General features: G+C 39.1%; 1 protein-coding gene and 1 long non-coding RNA gene across 2 annotated transcripts; one reads left to right on the forward strand and one right to left on the reverse strand.

Moving 5' to 3' along the window:
• The first annotated feature begins 7,935 nt into the window (after nucleotides 1–7,935).
• On the forward strand, nucleotides 7,936–8,615 carry LOC149206661 (uncharacterized). The gene is made up of 3 exons (XR_016253044.1): nucleotides 7,936–7,993; nucleotides 8,116–8,180; nucleotides 8,329–8,615. It is a non-coding gene; the product is annotated as an uncharacterized LOC149206661 (long non-coding RNA).
• Nucleotides 8,616–10,282: 1,667 nt separating this feature from the next.
• On the reverse strand, nucleotides 10,283–14,309 carry LOC149206662 (uncharacterized). Its single transcript, XM_089397767.1, has 5 exons — nucleotides 13,899–14,309; nucleotides 12,348–13,682; nucleotides 11,574–11,882; nucleotides 10,860–11,474; nucleotides 10,283–10,492 (listed from the first exon to the last, which is right to left on the reverse strand). The coding sequence occupies exons 1-5, from the start codon at nucleotides 14,307–14,309 to the stop codon at nucleotides 10,283–10,285; spliced, it is 2,880 nt and encodes a 959-aa protein (XP_089253893.1).
• Nucleotides 14,310–16,290: the final 1,981 nt, after the last annotated feature.

Genomic DNA, 16,290 nt, shown 5'->3' on the forward strand with positions numbered 1-16,290 from the left:
CAAGCTAGTAGTCTCGGTTTTGGGATCCAGGGGAAAATCTCTGTGTATATGTGCTTTATGTGTTATGCTCTCACATTTTTATTTTCTATTCTTAGAATTCGTATGCAGGTAATTTCTGTCCGGGGTTAAAACCTATAGACATAGCTTGACATGATAGAGCTGGTATGTTCATGTTGTTGGCGGTGTCCATGTCAAGTTACAGTGCTGCTAAGTAATGAGTGTGCTCTTGGTGTATCATAGTTTCACCTCCACATGGAAAGGTGTCTGAAATCTTCGATGGTATTGGTTTTCGCTTGATAATTCAATGTATGTGTATGTGTTTCCTTCACTTTCTTCATTGTACCCTTCATGTGTTCGTCCGTTCACAAAGTCTGCTAGCATGCACTCCTTGTTAATCCCATTCGTCGTCACGTCATGTCTCATCCATGTACCTGTATCTTCAATCACTCATGACAAGATGGCATCAAATCTAGAAATCTCCTAGTCTCCTATGATGGATTATCTTTCGCTTTCAGATGTAGGTGACCGAGAGAGAGGACAAGGCTTTGAAACTGCGTAGAGCCCATTTCAGGTTCAGATGCGGGCTCCAAGCACTGTCAATGAAAATTGCATAGAGGTCACTAGGAGGCTGAGATGACCAATCCAGATCAGGAGGGACCTTCTATGAGATCTAGCTCGGCAGGAGGGAAGATCTACGCAACTTTTCTAGGGAGACATTGTAAGCAACAGGGGACACTCGCAATGAAAATTGCGCAAATTCTCCTGGGAGGCTAACAGTGAGCTGCAGGACAAAACTGCGCAAAGATGGGAGGCAGGCCTGCATGACATCCTTGTGCAGTTTCTAGGCTGAGCAGGATGTTGTGCAGCTAGGAGACAACCCATGAAAACTACATAGTTTTTAGAAGGAGTAGCAGGTCGATTATCATGGTGGCTGGCTGATAGATCTACACAAACTTCTAGGATAGTGCAGTGACAGGCAGCGGGTGTCTGTTATGCATGTATGTGTAATTTCTTCAGTCAGTAGAGGTGGGCATGCTTGGTAGCTTCTGCGCAATTTTTTAGAGTGAGGCCCAGGGTCACTGCCTGGTCAAACTCTATCGTTGACTAGATAGAGGCATGATGGCATTGCTTGCGGGCAATGCAGATTGAGATGGCTTATTGAGAAACTTCTACATTGTTCTGGGTGACAGTTAGTCAAGTCGACTCCAGGATTGTACAATGCAGACTGCCTAGGAGGTAGCCTCAAGCTCTGCACAATTCTGAGCAGTAATACATGATCACTGAGAACTAAGACTGCACAATGCAGCTCAGTAAGGATCCAGCTGTTGGAGGGTGGTATAGTCGATAGAGTTTCAACAAAATGAAAAAAGTGTGTGAACGAGTGAATTCATACATGCATGACCTTTTGAATACACACTCACCATGAATTGACGATAATACACCTCGAACCATCAAGATAAGATACACTCAGTGTCCCTGACTGACGGGTGTGAGAAACAAGCATGAAACTTGTGATAGATCATTGAACAACCATGATGACACTTGCACGAAGGTGCTTACAACATCGTCTGTGAGTGTGATAGATGTTTACATAGTGAGAAAAACTCAAGCACAACCTTCCACATTACCAAAACAAGGTTGCAAGCATGACATAACAATCAACATGGCAAAGTTGAAAGTTGGTCAAACAAGTGAAAAGGAAGCAAGAAATGTAGAATAAGCACATTAAATGACTTTTCGCGTTTGTGCACATGCATGTTACTGAGGATAGGATGAAATGAGAATGACAAGCAATCCTTCAAACTCAACTAAGAGGCATACTTTGAAATGTGTTCTTTACTTACCATACTTACCCTCAAGATGATCATGCATCTGACAAAGTTTGCATGTGGACGTCATATTTTCCATCAATTGGTTCCTTGGTCCTTCTCCTGAATTCCTTGGAAGCGATTTCAACATGTCACCTTTTCCTATAGTCACTTAGAGGTAGATCTACGCAATTTTAGTGGACAATGATTGCTATCGGAATGAGACCATGGGAGGCCCATCTGTGCAGTTTCTGCATGTAAGACAGACAGGGTAGCTTGGACAACAATGCACAGTTTTGAGGCACAGAACATTGCTGCGAGATGGGGGGTCCTCGGAGGACACCTCTATGCAATTTCTGAGTGCAGTGTAGCTAGACTATCCTACACATTTCTGGAGAGCAGTGCTGGCTGCTTGACTGCTTTGCACATTTTTGGAGGGTAGTGTTGGCTGGGGTGTCTGCGAGCTATGGGGTTTTGAGCAGCCAAGGGAGGTTGGTGTCTCTGCGCACTGCAGGATTTCAAAAGGAAAGGGAGGAAGCTTGATGGTTGCATAAGTAAAGTGCACAGTTCGAGAAGCTGGATGAGGCTAGGTTGCTCGGAAAAATGGCTAAGTGTGAGATCAGTGAAACATATGTAAACATTGATATGACTTGACTATGATCATACACGAACACTTAGTAACACAACATAGACTATCCAGAATACATAAAACATACTTTTCTTGATGTAATAACATTCGTGACAAGGGTGCATGAAGTGAGTGTGAAACATGTCTATGTGATGACAACCACTCATGCACACATGCCTTCCATTGAAGCAAAACAACATTGCCTTTGCATGACAAACAACGACCCCTATGCCTGAAAATGACACATGCTGCATAAAGATGAGAATGCGAACAACTCTTAGGATCAAGGAGGGGATCTTCAAATCATCAGCTTACCAATAAGTGACCAAGGATGATCGATCGCGGGATCCAAGGTAGGCTCTGAAATTCTCATGCAAGCCAAAATTTTGGAGGGTGTTGTAGCCGCTACAATAGTTTCCTTTGATATCCTTAGCTTTCTTTTTTTGAGAGGTTGCACCCAAAACTCTCTGTCATATATTGAAATAACTTATTTCTTTATAAAATTAGGTTGAACATTGTAGACTACAATGGGTGATTTATAAATAGATTTCAGGTAGGAATTTCAATACCTTTAGGAAATCAAATTTCTTTCTTCATATTTATAAGTTGAAATACAACCCTGAGGGTTAGCTCAATTGGTCGAGTTCTCGTTGTTAAAATAACCTCACTAATGGTAGTTCATGGGACCAATTATCCTTGACGCCCTTAGGGTTAGGATATACTAATAAGTCAACGATAGGTGATCCCTTTGGGTGGATCTTCCCGAATATTTCATTTTTTGGCGGGGACTTGCCATCTAGGAATAAGGACCGCCATGATCTGGAGAAACTAGTGATTTTCATACCCATATCTTTGCATGTACTACTAATCATATAAAAAAAATTATTGATAGCTAAATTCCTAGGTTTGAACTTAAATATGAGATAAAGATAAGTAGAAATATCTAGACAATGGAGGAATGATGAGTCTCCTTCACCATGAACATCAATGTTGCCTCTTCCTTTACATCAACTAACTTATTATTGTTCCTTGGCTAGAGGAGGATCATCACGCAGGACACTGGAGTTATCTATTGTGCCCTTTGAACCACTGGGTCTTTAGCCTTGCCACTTTTCCTACAAAATCATCCACCTAGGAATCCAAAATTCCAACTCTCAACACAACTTACAAAACAATTTGAATTTTCCTTTGAATATATGGATCATGTGCTTGAGATCTTATATTTCATGCTCCTTGTGCTCTAATGTTCATGTCATCATAACTTTGATGAAAATTCTTGGTTTTTGTGAGACATTGAATGTCCTAGGTCACAAACCTATCTTCTCACTTTTGCAAGTAATTTTAAACATTGAGGTGTAGAATTGAAAGTGGGAGTGTCAAACCTTTTTATCAATCACTTCTACAAACAAGTCTAGACACATTAAAGTGCAGAGTTGAAACTTGGTATTAAGGTTTTCAATAGATAAATATATTCATTATTTGAGAGGATATTTAGTTCCTTATCTAAATATTTTAAAAGAATATCAATTTTATTTCTCTCAAAATTCAAGTGCTTTGTTTAAGGTAAAAGTTTATATATCTTAAAATATAGAAATAATTATTATTAATATCAATTCTTTTTTTGAAATGCAAAAAAAATATAATAATTCATTTGTTAATAAAGAATGAATGCAATTATTTCTAGCCATTATCTCTTTGTATGTACTAACACATCATTATTGTTCACAGGAAACCATGTTCCTTAGAAGTTCCTTAGAATAACCTACTAAGTGTGTACAAGGGATTGAATTTTACTCCTCCAAGCTATTTCTTAAAATTTGGGAGGCTAACCTATTGAATTTTACTCCTCCAAGCTATTTCTTAAAATTTGGGAGGCTAACCTATTGAATTTTACTCCTCCAAGCTACTTCTTAAAATTTGAGATGCTAACCTATTTTCTTAAATAATGAAAAATTGAACTTTTACCCAATCAAAAATAATTAAAAACTTTAGTCTAAGTATCAAAATCTGCAACTTAAATAATATTTAAGTCAAAATTATTTTGAATAAAATGATTTGTTCTCACCGGCAATTAACTTTAATTCCATATATAAAGCTAAACATCATCTCTTTACAATTTGACCTCCCTTCAAAACAAATATTAATTATAAGAATAAAATAATGTTAAAGCTAGAATTTATTATTGGGAATTTACTATATTTATATTATGTACTTCAAAGGTTTTTTTTAATAAGTATAAATGAGTCTTGATGTATTTTATTTCATTTAAGTACTAAAAATTCCTTATTTCATTCTCCATATGAAATTATTTTGATTCCATGCTTGGTAATCAATCTTCAGGAGTTTCATCTCTTTTTTGAGGCATATTGAGGATCACAACCTGAATAGTATAGCTTTCACTGGTTTCATGCGTTGTTTTTGGCATATTATTCATGAGAATCACTGCCCGAACAGTCAACATAACCATGCTGTCATTCCGCTTCAGAAACACATTGCGTTGAAGCTCAACCAAAAGAAACTTCACAGTGAACAATGGCCCCCCTCTCTTAATTTAAAATATGCAAATGTACTCGATTTCAAAATCTCTAAATCAAAGAGTATACAGAGGAACCGTACGTGCAGCAGTTTAAGCTCTCGTACATGAAGAAGAGAAGAGAACCGTACCTGATCGATCTGTATGATGGAAGTGCAAGTTGCGTACGGGAAAGGCGTGTAATATATGTTTATCTGAGATGGTTTGTAAAATTTTAATTCCACTGGAATTTGGTGAGGAAGAAAATTACAAAGAGCGGAGGTAAAAATTGTTCCATTTTTTTTAGTTTTTTAAGACTTCAGGAAACTTTACAACCCAATAAATGTCGAGAAACTGTATTCCTCGCGTTTGAACTTATAAAACTATGGAAGACATAAAAAACTTTTCTAAATTTTCTCCCTGACACATTGCCAAACAAAAAGGACATTCTGCACACTGTCACTCCACCCAGAACGAAACCCTAGGGAGAGAAAAGATATGAACACTTTTGGCATAGACGTAGTATACGCATTTCTCACCGGTCGAGTACAACGAGTTTTGGCGAAACCCTAATAAATCTGCGGATTAAACCTGGAGGGTGAAAGAATTTGATTTGATTAATTGCATCATCTGTTATTAAATGAAAATGCGCTGAGCATGAGAGGAGCGGAAAACCCTATTCCATTTTAGCAGTTTTTCTGATATATTTTCTAGTTTAGTGGGTCTCGCCGTTCATTTTTCATAGTTCTAAATTTATATATACAGAGTTAATGACCCAAAATATAATTTGAGTAGCAAAAATCAATATTTAACTAAATTAAAAAAATTATCAACAAATTTTTTTAAAATATATAATATTTTTTAATCGAAGAAATAGGACTAGGAGCAATTTTACATAGTTTTATTATAAATTGGAGGGTAAGATTTGTCGGGACTAAATCTCCAACATAGTCATTAAATCACAGCATAGAGACTTGAATAATAAAATATATAATAGTTAAATAATGTGGTTGAGAAAAAATTATCTACACAAATTGTATCTTAAGATTTGTGGGGCCAAACTTCTACAGAAAACCATTAAACTACAGCATAGAAATTTCAATAATAAAACCTATAATAATTAAATAACAGTTGTCTTTATTGCCACTGGAAGTTTTTTCAATCTAATTTTTCTAAAATTTTATAAGAATTTATTGAAATCACAAGTTTGATGGATAATATGCTGAATCTATATATACAATAAAAAATCATTTTAAATAACACAAATCAAGATTTCACCTTGATTTTTCTACCAAATTCCAACACTGAAAAATCTAAAAATCACACTAAAACAAATACTTTAACTTTAAACATGAAAAAAACTTACTACCCAAACAATAAATAATAGTTAGACAACGTTGTTGAGAAAAGACTACCGACCGTCGGATCTGCGGTAAAAGCGTCCTTGAATGATTCGGCATTTGCGTCAGCGAAGGATCTGATACTTGTCGAGGCATTATTGTGGTGGCTGAGGTTGGAATGGGCCCCGACTGCGGATAAAGGTGACAGGAGCCCAGAGGACCTCAAGAACGGAAGTTGCGGATGAGATCGGAGTGAGGCTGCAACAGTAAAGCCGAGAGGCTTTCGTGGAAATGGCAGAGACCAGCACCAAGGCTAAACGAAAGAATCCTAGTTATTGCACTTCGAGTGAAATCACTTATTTTTAAATGGAGTTGTTTTTAATGTGTTTTTTTGGATTTTTTTGGTGCTGGAAGCCGGAAAATTTTGTAGTAAAATTTTGATTTGTGTTGTTTAAATTGATTTTTTTTGACTTTATATATAGATTCAACACCTTGTAAAATTCCTAGAGCACTTGGATTATACAAAATTAACCATCAAACTTGTGATTTTAATAAATTCCTTCAAAATTTAAAAAAAAAATCTCAAAAAAACATACTAAAAACAACTCTTTATTTTAAAAAATCACACTAAAAACAATCTTTTCTAAATTACTTTAAAACACCCACTTAACTACACATTCATTTACATTCCTAACAAGACCCAAAATCGACCGTAGAATAGGCAATATATTTATAATATTTTTTCCAAAAGAGGCCCGCTCCTAGAGTTATGATATTTCGTATAAAAAAGGCGCGGCTTTCAAATATTTTTTCACAAAGGACCGGCTGCCAAACGCTATATATGCTCTATATCCACTCACCCTCGTTCAGAAGGAGATAAGCATGCCTAACTAATTAAGTTATTCAACCTTTTTTTATATATTTTTAGTTTGATGTTGACTAAAATTTCGTGGATTTTTTTGGAAGGGAGAGTTTGAATTTTGTAATGTGCACATTTTGAATGTGGGAGGAATAGTTAAGTTGTTAAATTTATTTGTATAAAGAGTTTTACTTTACATTTATGGCTGAGAAACCTGTGTAATTTTTTAAATGAATATTTTTTTAAAATAGAAATAAAATATTATTTAAATAAAAATTATTGTTATGTGTCACGATCCCGTTAATTTATACCTTAAAAAAAAAAATTATGAACCTAACACCCAGAATTACCATGGTATATGATGCACTTGGTTCGCATGAGCATATAACTTGTAAAACATGATTTATGGTTTAATGTCTTTACACTTTATTCGATATTCATTGGGATTATATCACACCCACGTACCTAGTTTAATAAGCATTATATTTTATGTTACACCCACCCGCACCATGCTTGCATTAGTTTCCACGTCTGGTTGGTGGTCATTAAGTCACAGTGCCACATGGTGAACGGAGGTTAAATTAACTTACCGTGCCATGGCCAGGTGGCTGCAAGCCATGTGAAGCCATGTGACCATACGCAGGGTTGTACATTCGATTTGTGTGCCATACTCCCGCCCAAACGGACGATGGAGATCATATCCTCAGATCGGATGGCACAGGATAACTTTAGGGTTTGGTTGACATATAAGATTACCGGGTTCTTCGGTCCCGGTTCATTTGCACACAATGCATCTGCAGCTCTTCCGACAGTCTCCTCCACCATACAGCTCCGCCGCCCGCACAGGTAATCTTCTCGTCTATGGCAAATTGTTTAAGGTTTACAGTCGATTCTTGGCAACTTATCATCAGATCCTAACGTATATGTTTCATCATTATACAGTTGATAACAGTGGCGGTGTTGTGCAGGAGGGTCTGGACTCCATGGTCTCGACTATCCGAAAGAGCTTCTGGTCGACCCGCATACCATTCGGGTAAGCCATTCACTGCTATATGCATTATCATATAAGTCAGCTTGTTATGAAAGGTTGACGGTCTTCCATGACCCAAACCGAGACTGATGCACGATATTCATGTGCCTCAGGTCTATTGTTCTGATTTCAAATCCTGATGTGGTTACAGGCGGCACTCTCGACCGATTCTGTAAATCCACAGAACCCTGAGGTTAGAAGTTTGTCGGTTTACGGCCACAGGCCAACCGAGGGTTTTGGTTTGCTGGTCATGATAGTTCCCAGACGTTTATATAATAAGTTTTGTATTTAATCATCTGTACAGTACCATATTCTTTTGTTGGCTTGCCGTTATCATGAGTCAGGGTTTACCCGACCTGTAACGCCCGCTCATACTTTGTTACAGTTTAACATTATTAACTTTTGTCTTACCTTACGGCCTATTATAGCATTGGTTGTATTGTGATTCGGTTTGTGACATTTCTGTCATCTCAAGTATATCTATGGTTCTGTTCAGACATTCATCGACTTCTTGAGTGAAGTTAATATATTTATGCGTATTTTTTCCCAATCTGGTGATACTGTATTTATTTGTTCTCGGTGCTCATGAATATTATATCGTGTGTTCATCTGCTGCGGTTTCAGGGTTACGGCTTGCTTCTGGAGCAATGGAAGCAAGTCCAGCCCTTACCGCCTATATACAATGGATTGCATGAGGGTTTTTACTCCAAGTTTGATATTAAGAAATGCATCTTATTCAGTTATTATGTTCATAGCGGCGTACCCCTTACCGCCTATATACAATGGATTGCATGAGGGTTTTTACTCCAGTTTTTGGTATTAAGAAATGCATCTTATTCAGTTATTTATGTTCATAGCCGGCGTACAGCATTCTCACCTCGTTTGCTCGGCATACCATGTCATTTACGGTTTAATGTCAGATTAAGGTTTATTTAAGAGTTTACTCTTCACTACTACACCTAGGGTGTTCTTTATCAATTCAGCTACACGGCTTCATTGTTTATTGGAGACCTGGCTCTTATTACAGTGTTCTTTACCGTCTTTCTTATTACCTGTTAAATCTCAGTGTTGAACAAGGTCTCACGTTGCAGGTCAATAAGCGTTTGTAAATATATATATACTGTTTCGTATTTACTTGAGTATAAATTATATCTTGCTGGTTTTAAAAACGCTCTCTATATTTGGTTCCTGCCGTGTAATACTTCACCTCTGTTATAACTTATCTTTCCGTATCTAAACCTGTACATGATCGATAGGAATGAGGTTTAATCTGTTAGCCGTATATTTGTTTACTCACTCTCTGTCTCAGGAATATTAGCTTATATAACTGGGTCTTTGATATCTCAGTAAAAAAATATCAGCTAACATATATATATATATTTATAAACACGGCTTTCAATTTATCACCGAGGAATAACACAGTCGGCTATTTATAGAATACCATACTATAGATATATCTGTATTTCCTTAACTTAATAAAGAAAACACAAATACTTGCATTTGCATAACTTTATTTCCTGACTTAGAATAAAGAATCCAGACTACTATATCCTGCATGCTATCATTACCTGATTCTTAAGTAAATCTATCTAATGATGCATACCTGGTAATCTGCTACTGTCGCTCTTACTGTAAGGTTCACCTGCAATAATCTAGCTCTTAACCTCCCAACCTTGAGAATCCACTGCACTGGATCTCCCCTCCGAGCTATCTTGTAGGCTCGCAGCCTTCCCCAAGACTCAAGCACCACTGTGCTGGGTCATCTGATCACAACCAGACTTAACCCACTTTTCACACTCTGCTCTCTCTCCTGGAATCTTACTCTGCCTGTTCATCAACAGCCCAGAGGTTTTTCCTTCCAACCCTCTTCAGGGTGAGAGGCAGTTGTCTCTCTTTTTCAGTTACTTAACTGATTAATTTCTTTTAATAGAAAAGCCTCTTTTTGGAGGCTGCCAGCATTTCATTCAACACATGTGTAAAATAGTTCATTATATTTTCTTTAAACAAATAATAATGTCTTTTAATAACAAGTTGTCACCCAAATTGTTTTTACCACAGCAATTACCGGAAATTACAAGTTACCAGGGTTATTACATCTTCCCCCCCTAGGATTGGACATCGTCCCGATGTCCATTCTCATTAAATAAATTTGGATAGGCTTTTCTGAAAAGCTCCTCGTCTTCCCACGTAGCCTCCTCAGGGCCATAATGCTGCCACAGCACCTTAATTTGGGTAATAGCCCGTTTCCGCAGCTGCACTTCTCTCCGGTCGAGAATGCTCTGTGGTTCAACTAGGACCCCGCCTTCCGGTTCGACCTGCAAACAACCAGCACTTAATCAATTTCCCATTAAGTATAGTTGTATAATTAAACCCAATCGGATCAATTCTTACCCGTACATCTTGCCATTGAATAACATGTCTAGGGTCATACACATATTTCTTTAGGACAGAAACATGAAACACATTCTGCATAAAGAGATGCGCAATTTGTACCGCCTTGTAAGTAGACTGTACGGGTATAAAGTGTGCTGCTTTACTTAGTTTATCAACTACGACCATAATAGAATCATTACCCTTCTTTGTCCGTGGTAAGCCGGTTATAAAATCCATGGAAATGGTTTCCCATTTCCATTCCGGAATAGGCAAAGGCTGTAACAGTCCCGCTGGGTGTTGGTGTTCAACCTTAATTTGCTGGCATTCCAAACACTTTGCCAAATATTCCACCACTTGCCTCTTCATCCCAGGCCAGTAATACTCTTTTCTGAGTGCCATAACCATCTTTTGGTATCCTGGATGACCGGCATAATGGCTGATGTGGAATTCATCTAAGATCAGTTTCTTAAGGTCACCGGAGTCAGGTACATACATTTTCCCATTGAAATACAGCAATCCAGTGTTATCCAATGTGTACCCTTGCTGTAACTTTCCATGATCAGATTGCTGTACCTGCACTTTTAAATGCTGATATTCTGAGTCGTTGTGTGCTGCTGTTTTTATTTGTTCAACCAGCGAACTCCGCCACCGGCTGGCTGAAAGTTCACATAAGCAATGAACTTTTCGACTTAAGGCATCTGCTACCCGATTTTCTTTGCCCTTTAAATGTTTTATTTCGAAGTCAAACCCACTTAGAAAATCTGCCCAACGGCCTTGTCTCGCATTCAAAGTGGGTTGACTGAAATAATGCGTTAGGCTATGATGATCGGTTAACAGCAGAAATTTCTTTCCGAGAAGGTAATGTCGCCACATCTTAAGTGCATGAATTACAGCAGTTAATTCTAAATCGTAAGCAGAGTATCTCTGCTCATGTTCTTTTAATTTCCTAGATTCATATGCTATTACCTTCCCTTCCTGCATTAATACTCCCCCCACGCCCTCTTTGCTTGCATCAGTGCACACCACGTAATCCTTATTAGGATCCGCGATTCTTAAGATGGGTGCGGTGGTGAGTAGGTGTTTCAAACGATCAAAACTCCGCTGACACTCTGTTGTCCACTTAAATGCCCTTCCTTTCTTTTGCAATGAGGTAATAGGGTAGGCTATTCTTGAAAAGCCTTCCACAAATCTCCTGTAATAGCTAGCTAACCCCATGAAGGACCTGATGTCCGCAACATCCTTAGGTGTAGGCCATTCCATAATAGATTTTATCTTCTCGGGGTCAACCGCAATTCCCTCATTTGTAATCACATGACCCAAATACTGAATTTCCTCTTTAAAGAAATTGCATTTGCTAAATTTAGCATAAAGCTGATGCTCCCGAAGAGTTTGCAACACCAATCTAAGGTGCTCCTCATGTTCCTGCTGGGAACGAGAATATATCAATATGTCATCAATGAATATCAGTACAAACTTGTCCAAAAACTGGTGAAACACGCTATTCATCATGCACATAAAAGTGGCAGGTGCATTGGTTAAACCAAAAGGAAGCACTACAAATTCGTAGTGCCCGTAGCGTGTTCGGAAAGCAGTTTTGGCAATGTCCTCATCCTTGATCCTGATCTGATGATAACCAGATCGCAGATCAATTTTGGAGAACACCTTTGCCCCTTTCACCTGATCAAAAAGTTCATCTATTCTGGGTAGAGGGTACTTGTTTTTTACCGTGAGCTTATTCAGCTGTCGGTAATCTATGCACATGCGAAGGGTCCCATCCTTCTTCTTCACAAACAATACTGGAGCTCCCCAGGGTGACACACTAGGTCGAATGTACTGCTTATCCAGCAGTTCCTGGAGCTGCATCTTCAATTCCGTTAACTCTGGTATGCTCATCCGGTATGGTGCCCTCGATACTGGAGCTGCCCCTGGTATTAACTCTATAGTGAAATCTATGTCTCTTCTTGGAGGCAGACCCGGTATCTCTTCAGGAAAGACATCTGTAAACTCCTGCACCACTGGTATGTCATTTAATGCAGACATCTTATCTTTCTGATTCGCATAGCCAACCTGTATGGCATAGATTTGACATTTCTTTCTAATACACTTAGCTAGCTGTGTTGCAGTTATAGGTCGAATCTGAACAGGACGTTTAATTCCCTGCAACTCCTGCTGCTGTTCCAAATCATCCTTGTAGTATATGGTCTTGGTTTTACAATTCACCAACGACCAGTGCTTCTCCAGCCAGTCCATACCAATAAGAATGTCATAGGAGCCTAACGGAAGTACATTCAAATCTGCCTTTACGGGTTGTCCAGCTATACTAAAAGAACAGTTATTAACTTTAGCTAAAACCCGCCTTTTGGCTCCCGTAGCTAACTGGACCAACCATGGGTTTTTAAACTTTTCTGATGGTAGCTTACAGTGTTCCACTACTTTTGGACTAACGTAACTTAACGTAGCCCCTGGATCAATAAGTACAGCTACAGAAAGGTTTGAGATCTTACCTTCGAATTCCACCATGGAAGGTTGATATTCCGCTTGCCGGTCCTCTAATGCTGCATTGATCCTTGGTACACTGCGCGCCACGTCCCCTACAGTGGAAGCTTCATGGACTTGAGATATCTGATCAGTTCTTTTACGCTGCGGACAGTTCCTAGCATAGTGTGGTCCCTCACATACCCAGCATTGAACTGGAGGTCTGGTTCCTTCAACCTCCGATTTAGCAGGGGGTTCACTAATCCTGCTCTCGCTTGGCTTAGGCCGGAAAGTTCCCTTATTCGTGCTTCTGTTAAACTGTCCTTTTCCAGCCCCTTTGCCACCATTTCCGTGGCTGCCTTTGTTGTTTCCAGCATTTCTGCTACCTTTTTTCTCATTCCATTTCCTGCTTGGAATTTCTCCCTTTTGTTTGTTCTGCTGGTAGCAAATTCTGGCCTTCCTAATTGCCTCATCCATAGTTCGGGGGTTGTCAAACTCAATTCGTTCTCTGATATAGGCTGGCAAACTACTCACAAACCTCTGCACCTTGGCCTTCTCCTCTTTTATGTAGGGTACATAACGCAGTAGAGAGGTAAAGCGATTTATGAATTCATCCATGGATTGTTGTCCTAGTCGTAAATCATGAAATTCTCGCGCCTTCTCATCATAAAAGCGCTCAGTTAAATACCTCTCCTTGAAATATTTCTGAAACTTTTCCCAGGTTATGCCTTGCTCACTTACTCCCTTCACAATTTTAATCTCTTCCCACCACAAGGTGGCTTTGCCTTGCAACTGGAATATAGCCAACCGTGCCTTCAGATTTTGATCATATTCATACAGCTGAAAATATTTATTAATATTAATCAGCCATGCTTCTGCTGCTTCCTCCTGTTCTCCATCGAAAAGTGGGGGTTTGATTTTTCGAAATTCCCCCTGTAATTCTGTTTTCTGTCTCTTGGTAGCCTGCTGCTCTTGCACGTTGTCAGAATGGTCTTCACGCTCTTCTGAAAGTTCAGGAGCATAATTCCGCTCCTCAGTGCCCCTTTGTTGTTCTGCACTAGGACTGGGTAAGGGTGGATTTTGTTTTTCTGACAGGCTCTTCAATATTCTTTCTTGTTCCATGGTTAATCGTGCATTGTCTTCTCGCAAGCGTGCCATTTCACCCTTCAGTTCTTGAACTGTTTGAAGTATTGCCTGATTAGTACTGCGTGTCTCAGCACCAAGCTGAACCCACAGTCCTGTGTTATCTGGTGGGATGCCGCCAGCTCCCGGCATTTCCTCCATCTTACTGTATAACTGTCAGTTGTTGAATGTCTCAATATATTCCTGGTGTACACAAAAAAACATGATTAATGACATTGTACTGTATACATGTATAAGATAATTGTTCTTTCTGTTCCCATTGCTGTTCCAGAGGTCTCAGTTTTGGAACTTTGGCTCTGATACCACATTGTCACGATCCCGTTAATTTATACCTAAAAAAAAAATTTTATGAACCTAACACCCAGAATTACCATGGTATATGATGCACTTGGTTCGCATGAGCATATAACTTGTAAAACATGATTTATGGTTTAATGTCTTTACACTTTATTCGATATTCATTGGGATTATATCACACCCACGTACCTAGTTTAATAAGCATTATATTTTATGTTACACCCACCCGCACCATGCTTGCATTAGTTTCCACGTCTGGTTGGTGGTCATTAAGTCACAGTGCCACATGGTGAACGGAGGTTAAATTAACTTACCGTGCCATGGCCAGGTGGCTGCAAGCCATGTGAAGCCATGTGACCATACGCAGGGTTGTACATTCGATTTGTGTGCCATACTCCCGCCCAAACGGACGATGGAGATCATATCCTCAGATCGGATGGCACAGGATAACTTTAGGGTTTGGTTGACATATAAGTTTACCGGGTTCTTCGGTCCCGGTTCATTTGCACACAATGCATCTGCAGCTCTTCCGACAGTCTCCTCCACCATACAGCTCCGCCGCCCGCACAGGTAATCTTCTCGTCTATGGCAAATTGTTTAAGGTTTACAGTCGATTCTTGGCAACTTATCATCAGATCCTAACGTATATGTTTCATCATTATACAGTTGATAACAGTGGCGGTGCTGTGCAGGAGGGTCTGGACTCCATGGTCTCGACTATCCGAAAGAGCTTCTGGTCGACCCGCATACCATTCGGGTAAGCCATTCACTGCTATATGCATTATCATATAAGTCAGCTTGTTATGAAAGGTTGACGGTCTTCCATGACCCAAACCGAGACTGATGCACGATATTTATGTGCCTCAGGTCTATTGTTCTGATTTCAAATCCTAATGTGGTTACAGGCGGCACTCTCGACCGATTCTGTAAATCCACAGAACCCTGAGGTTAGAAGTTTGTCGGTTTACGGCCACAGGCCAACCGAGGGTTTTGGTTTGCTGGTCATGATAGTTCCCAGACGTTTATATAATAAGTTTTGTATTTAATCATCTGTACAATACCATATTATTTTGTTGGCTTGCCGTTATCATGAGTCAGGGTTTACCCGACCCGTAACGCCCGCTCATACTTCGTTACAGTTTAACATTATTAACTTTTGTCTTACCTTACGGCCTATTATAGCATTGGTTGTATTGTGATTCGGTTTGTGACATCTCTGTCTTCTCAAGTATATCTATGGTTCTGTTCAGACATTCATCGACTTCTTGAGTGAAGTTAATATATTTATGCGTATTTTTTCCCAATCTGGTGATACTGTATTTATTTGTTCTCGGTGCTCATGAATATTATATCGTGTGTTCATCTGCTGCGGTTTCAGGGTTACGGCTTGCTTCTGGAGCAATGGAAGCAAGTCCAGCCCTTACCGCCTATATACAATGGATTGCATGAGGGTTTTTACTCCAAGTTTGATGTTAAGAATGCATCTTATTTAGTTATTATGTTCATAGCGGCGTACCCCTTACCGCCTATATACAATGGATTGCATGAGGGTTTTTACTCCAGTTTTTGGTATTAAGAAATGCATCTTATTCAGTTAGTTATGTTCATAGCCGGTGTACAGCATTCTCACCTCATTTGCTCGGCATACCATGTCATTTACGGTTTATTTAAGAGTTTACTCTTCACTACTACACCTAGGGTGTTCTTTATCAATTCAGCTACACGGCTTCCTTGTTTATTGGAGACCTGGCTCTTATTACAGTGTTCTTTACCGTCTTTCTTATTACCTGTTAAATCTCAGTGTTGAACAAGGTCTCACGTTGCA

The sequence above is a fragment of the Pinus tabuliformis genome, chromosome 1_2 (assembly GCF_031772625.1).
Source record: "Pinus tabuliformis cultivar Carrire ecotype Pingquan chromosome 1_2, CPIR1, whole genome shotgun sequence".
NCBI lineage: Eukaryota > Viridiplantae > Streptophyta > Pinopsida > Pinales > Pinaceae > Pinus > Pinus tabuliformis.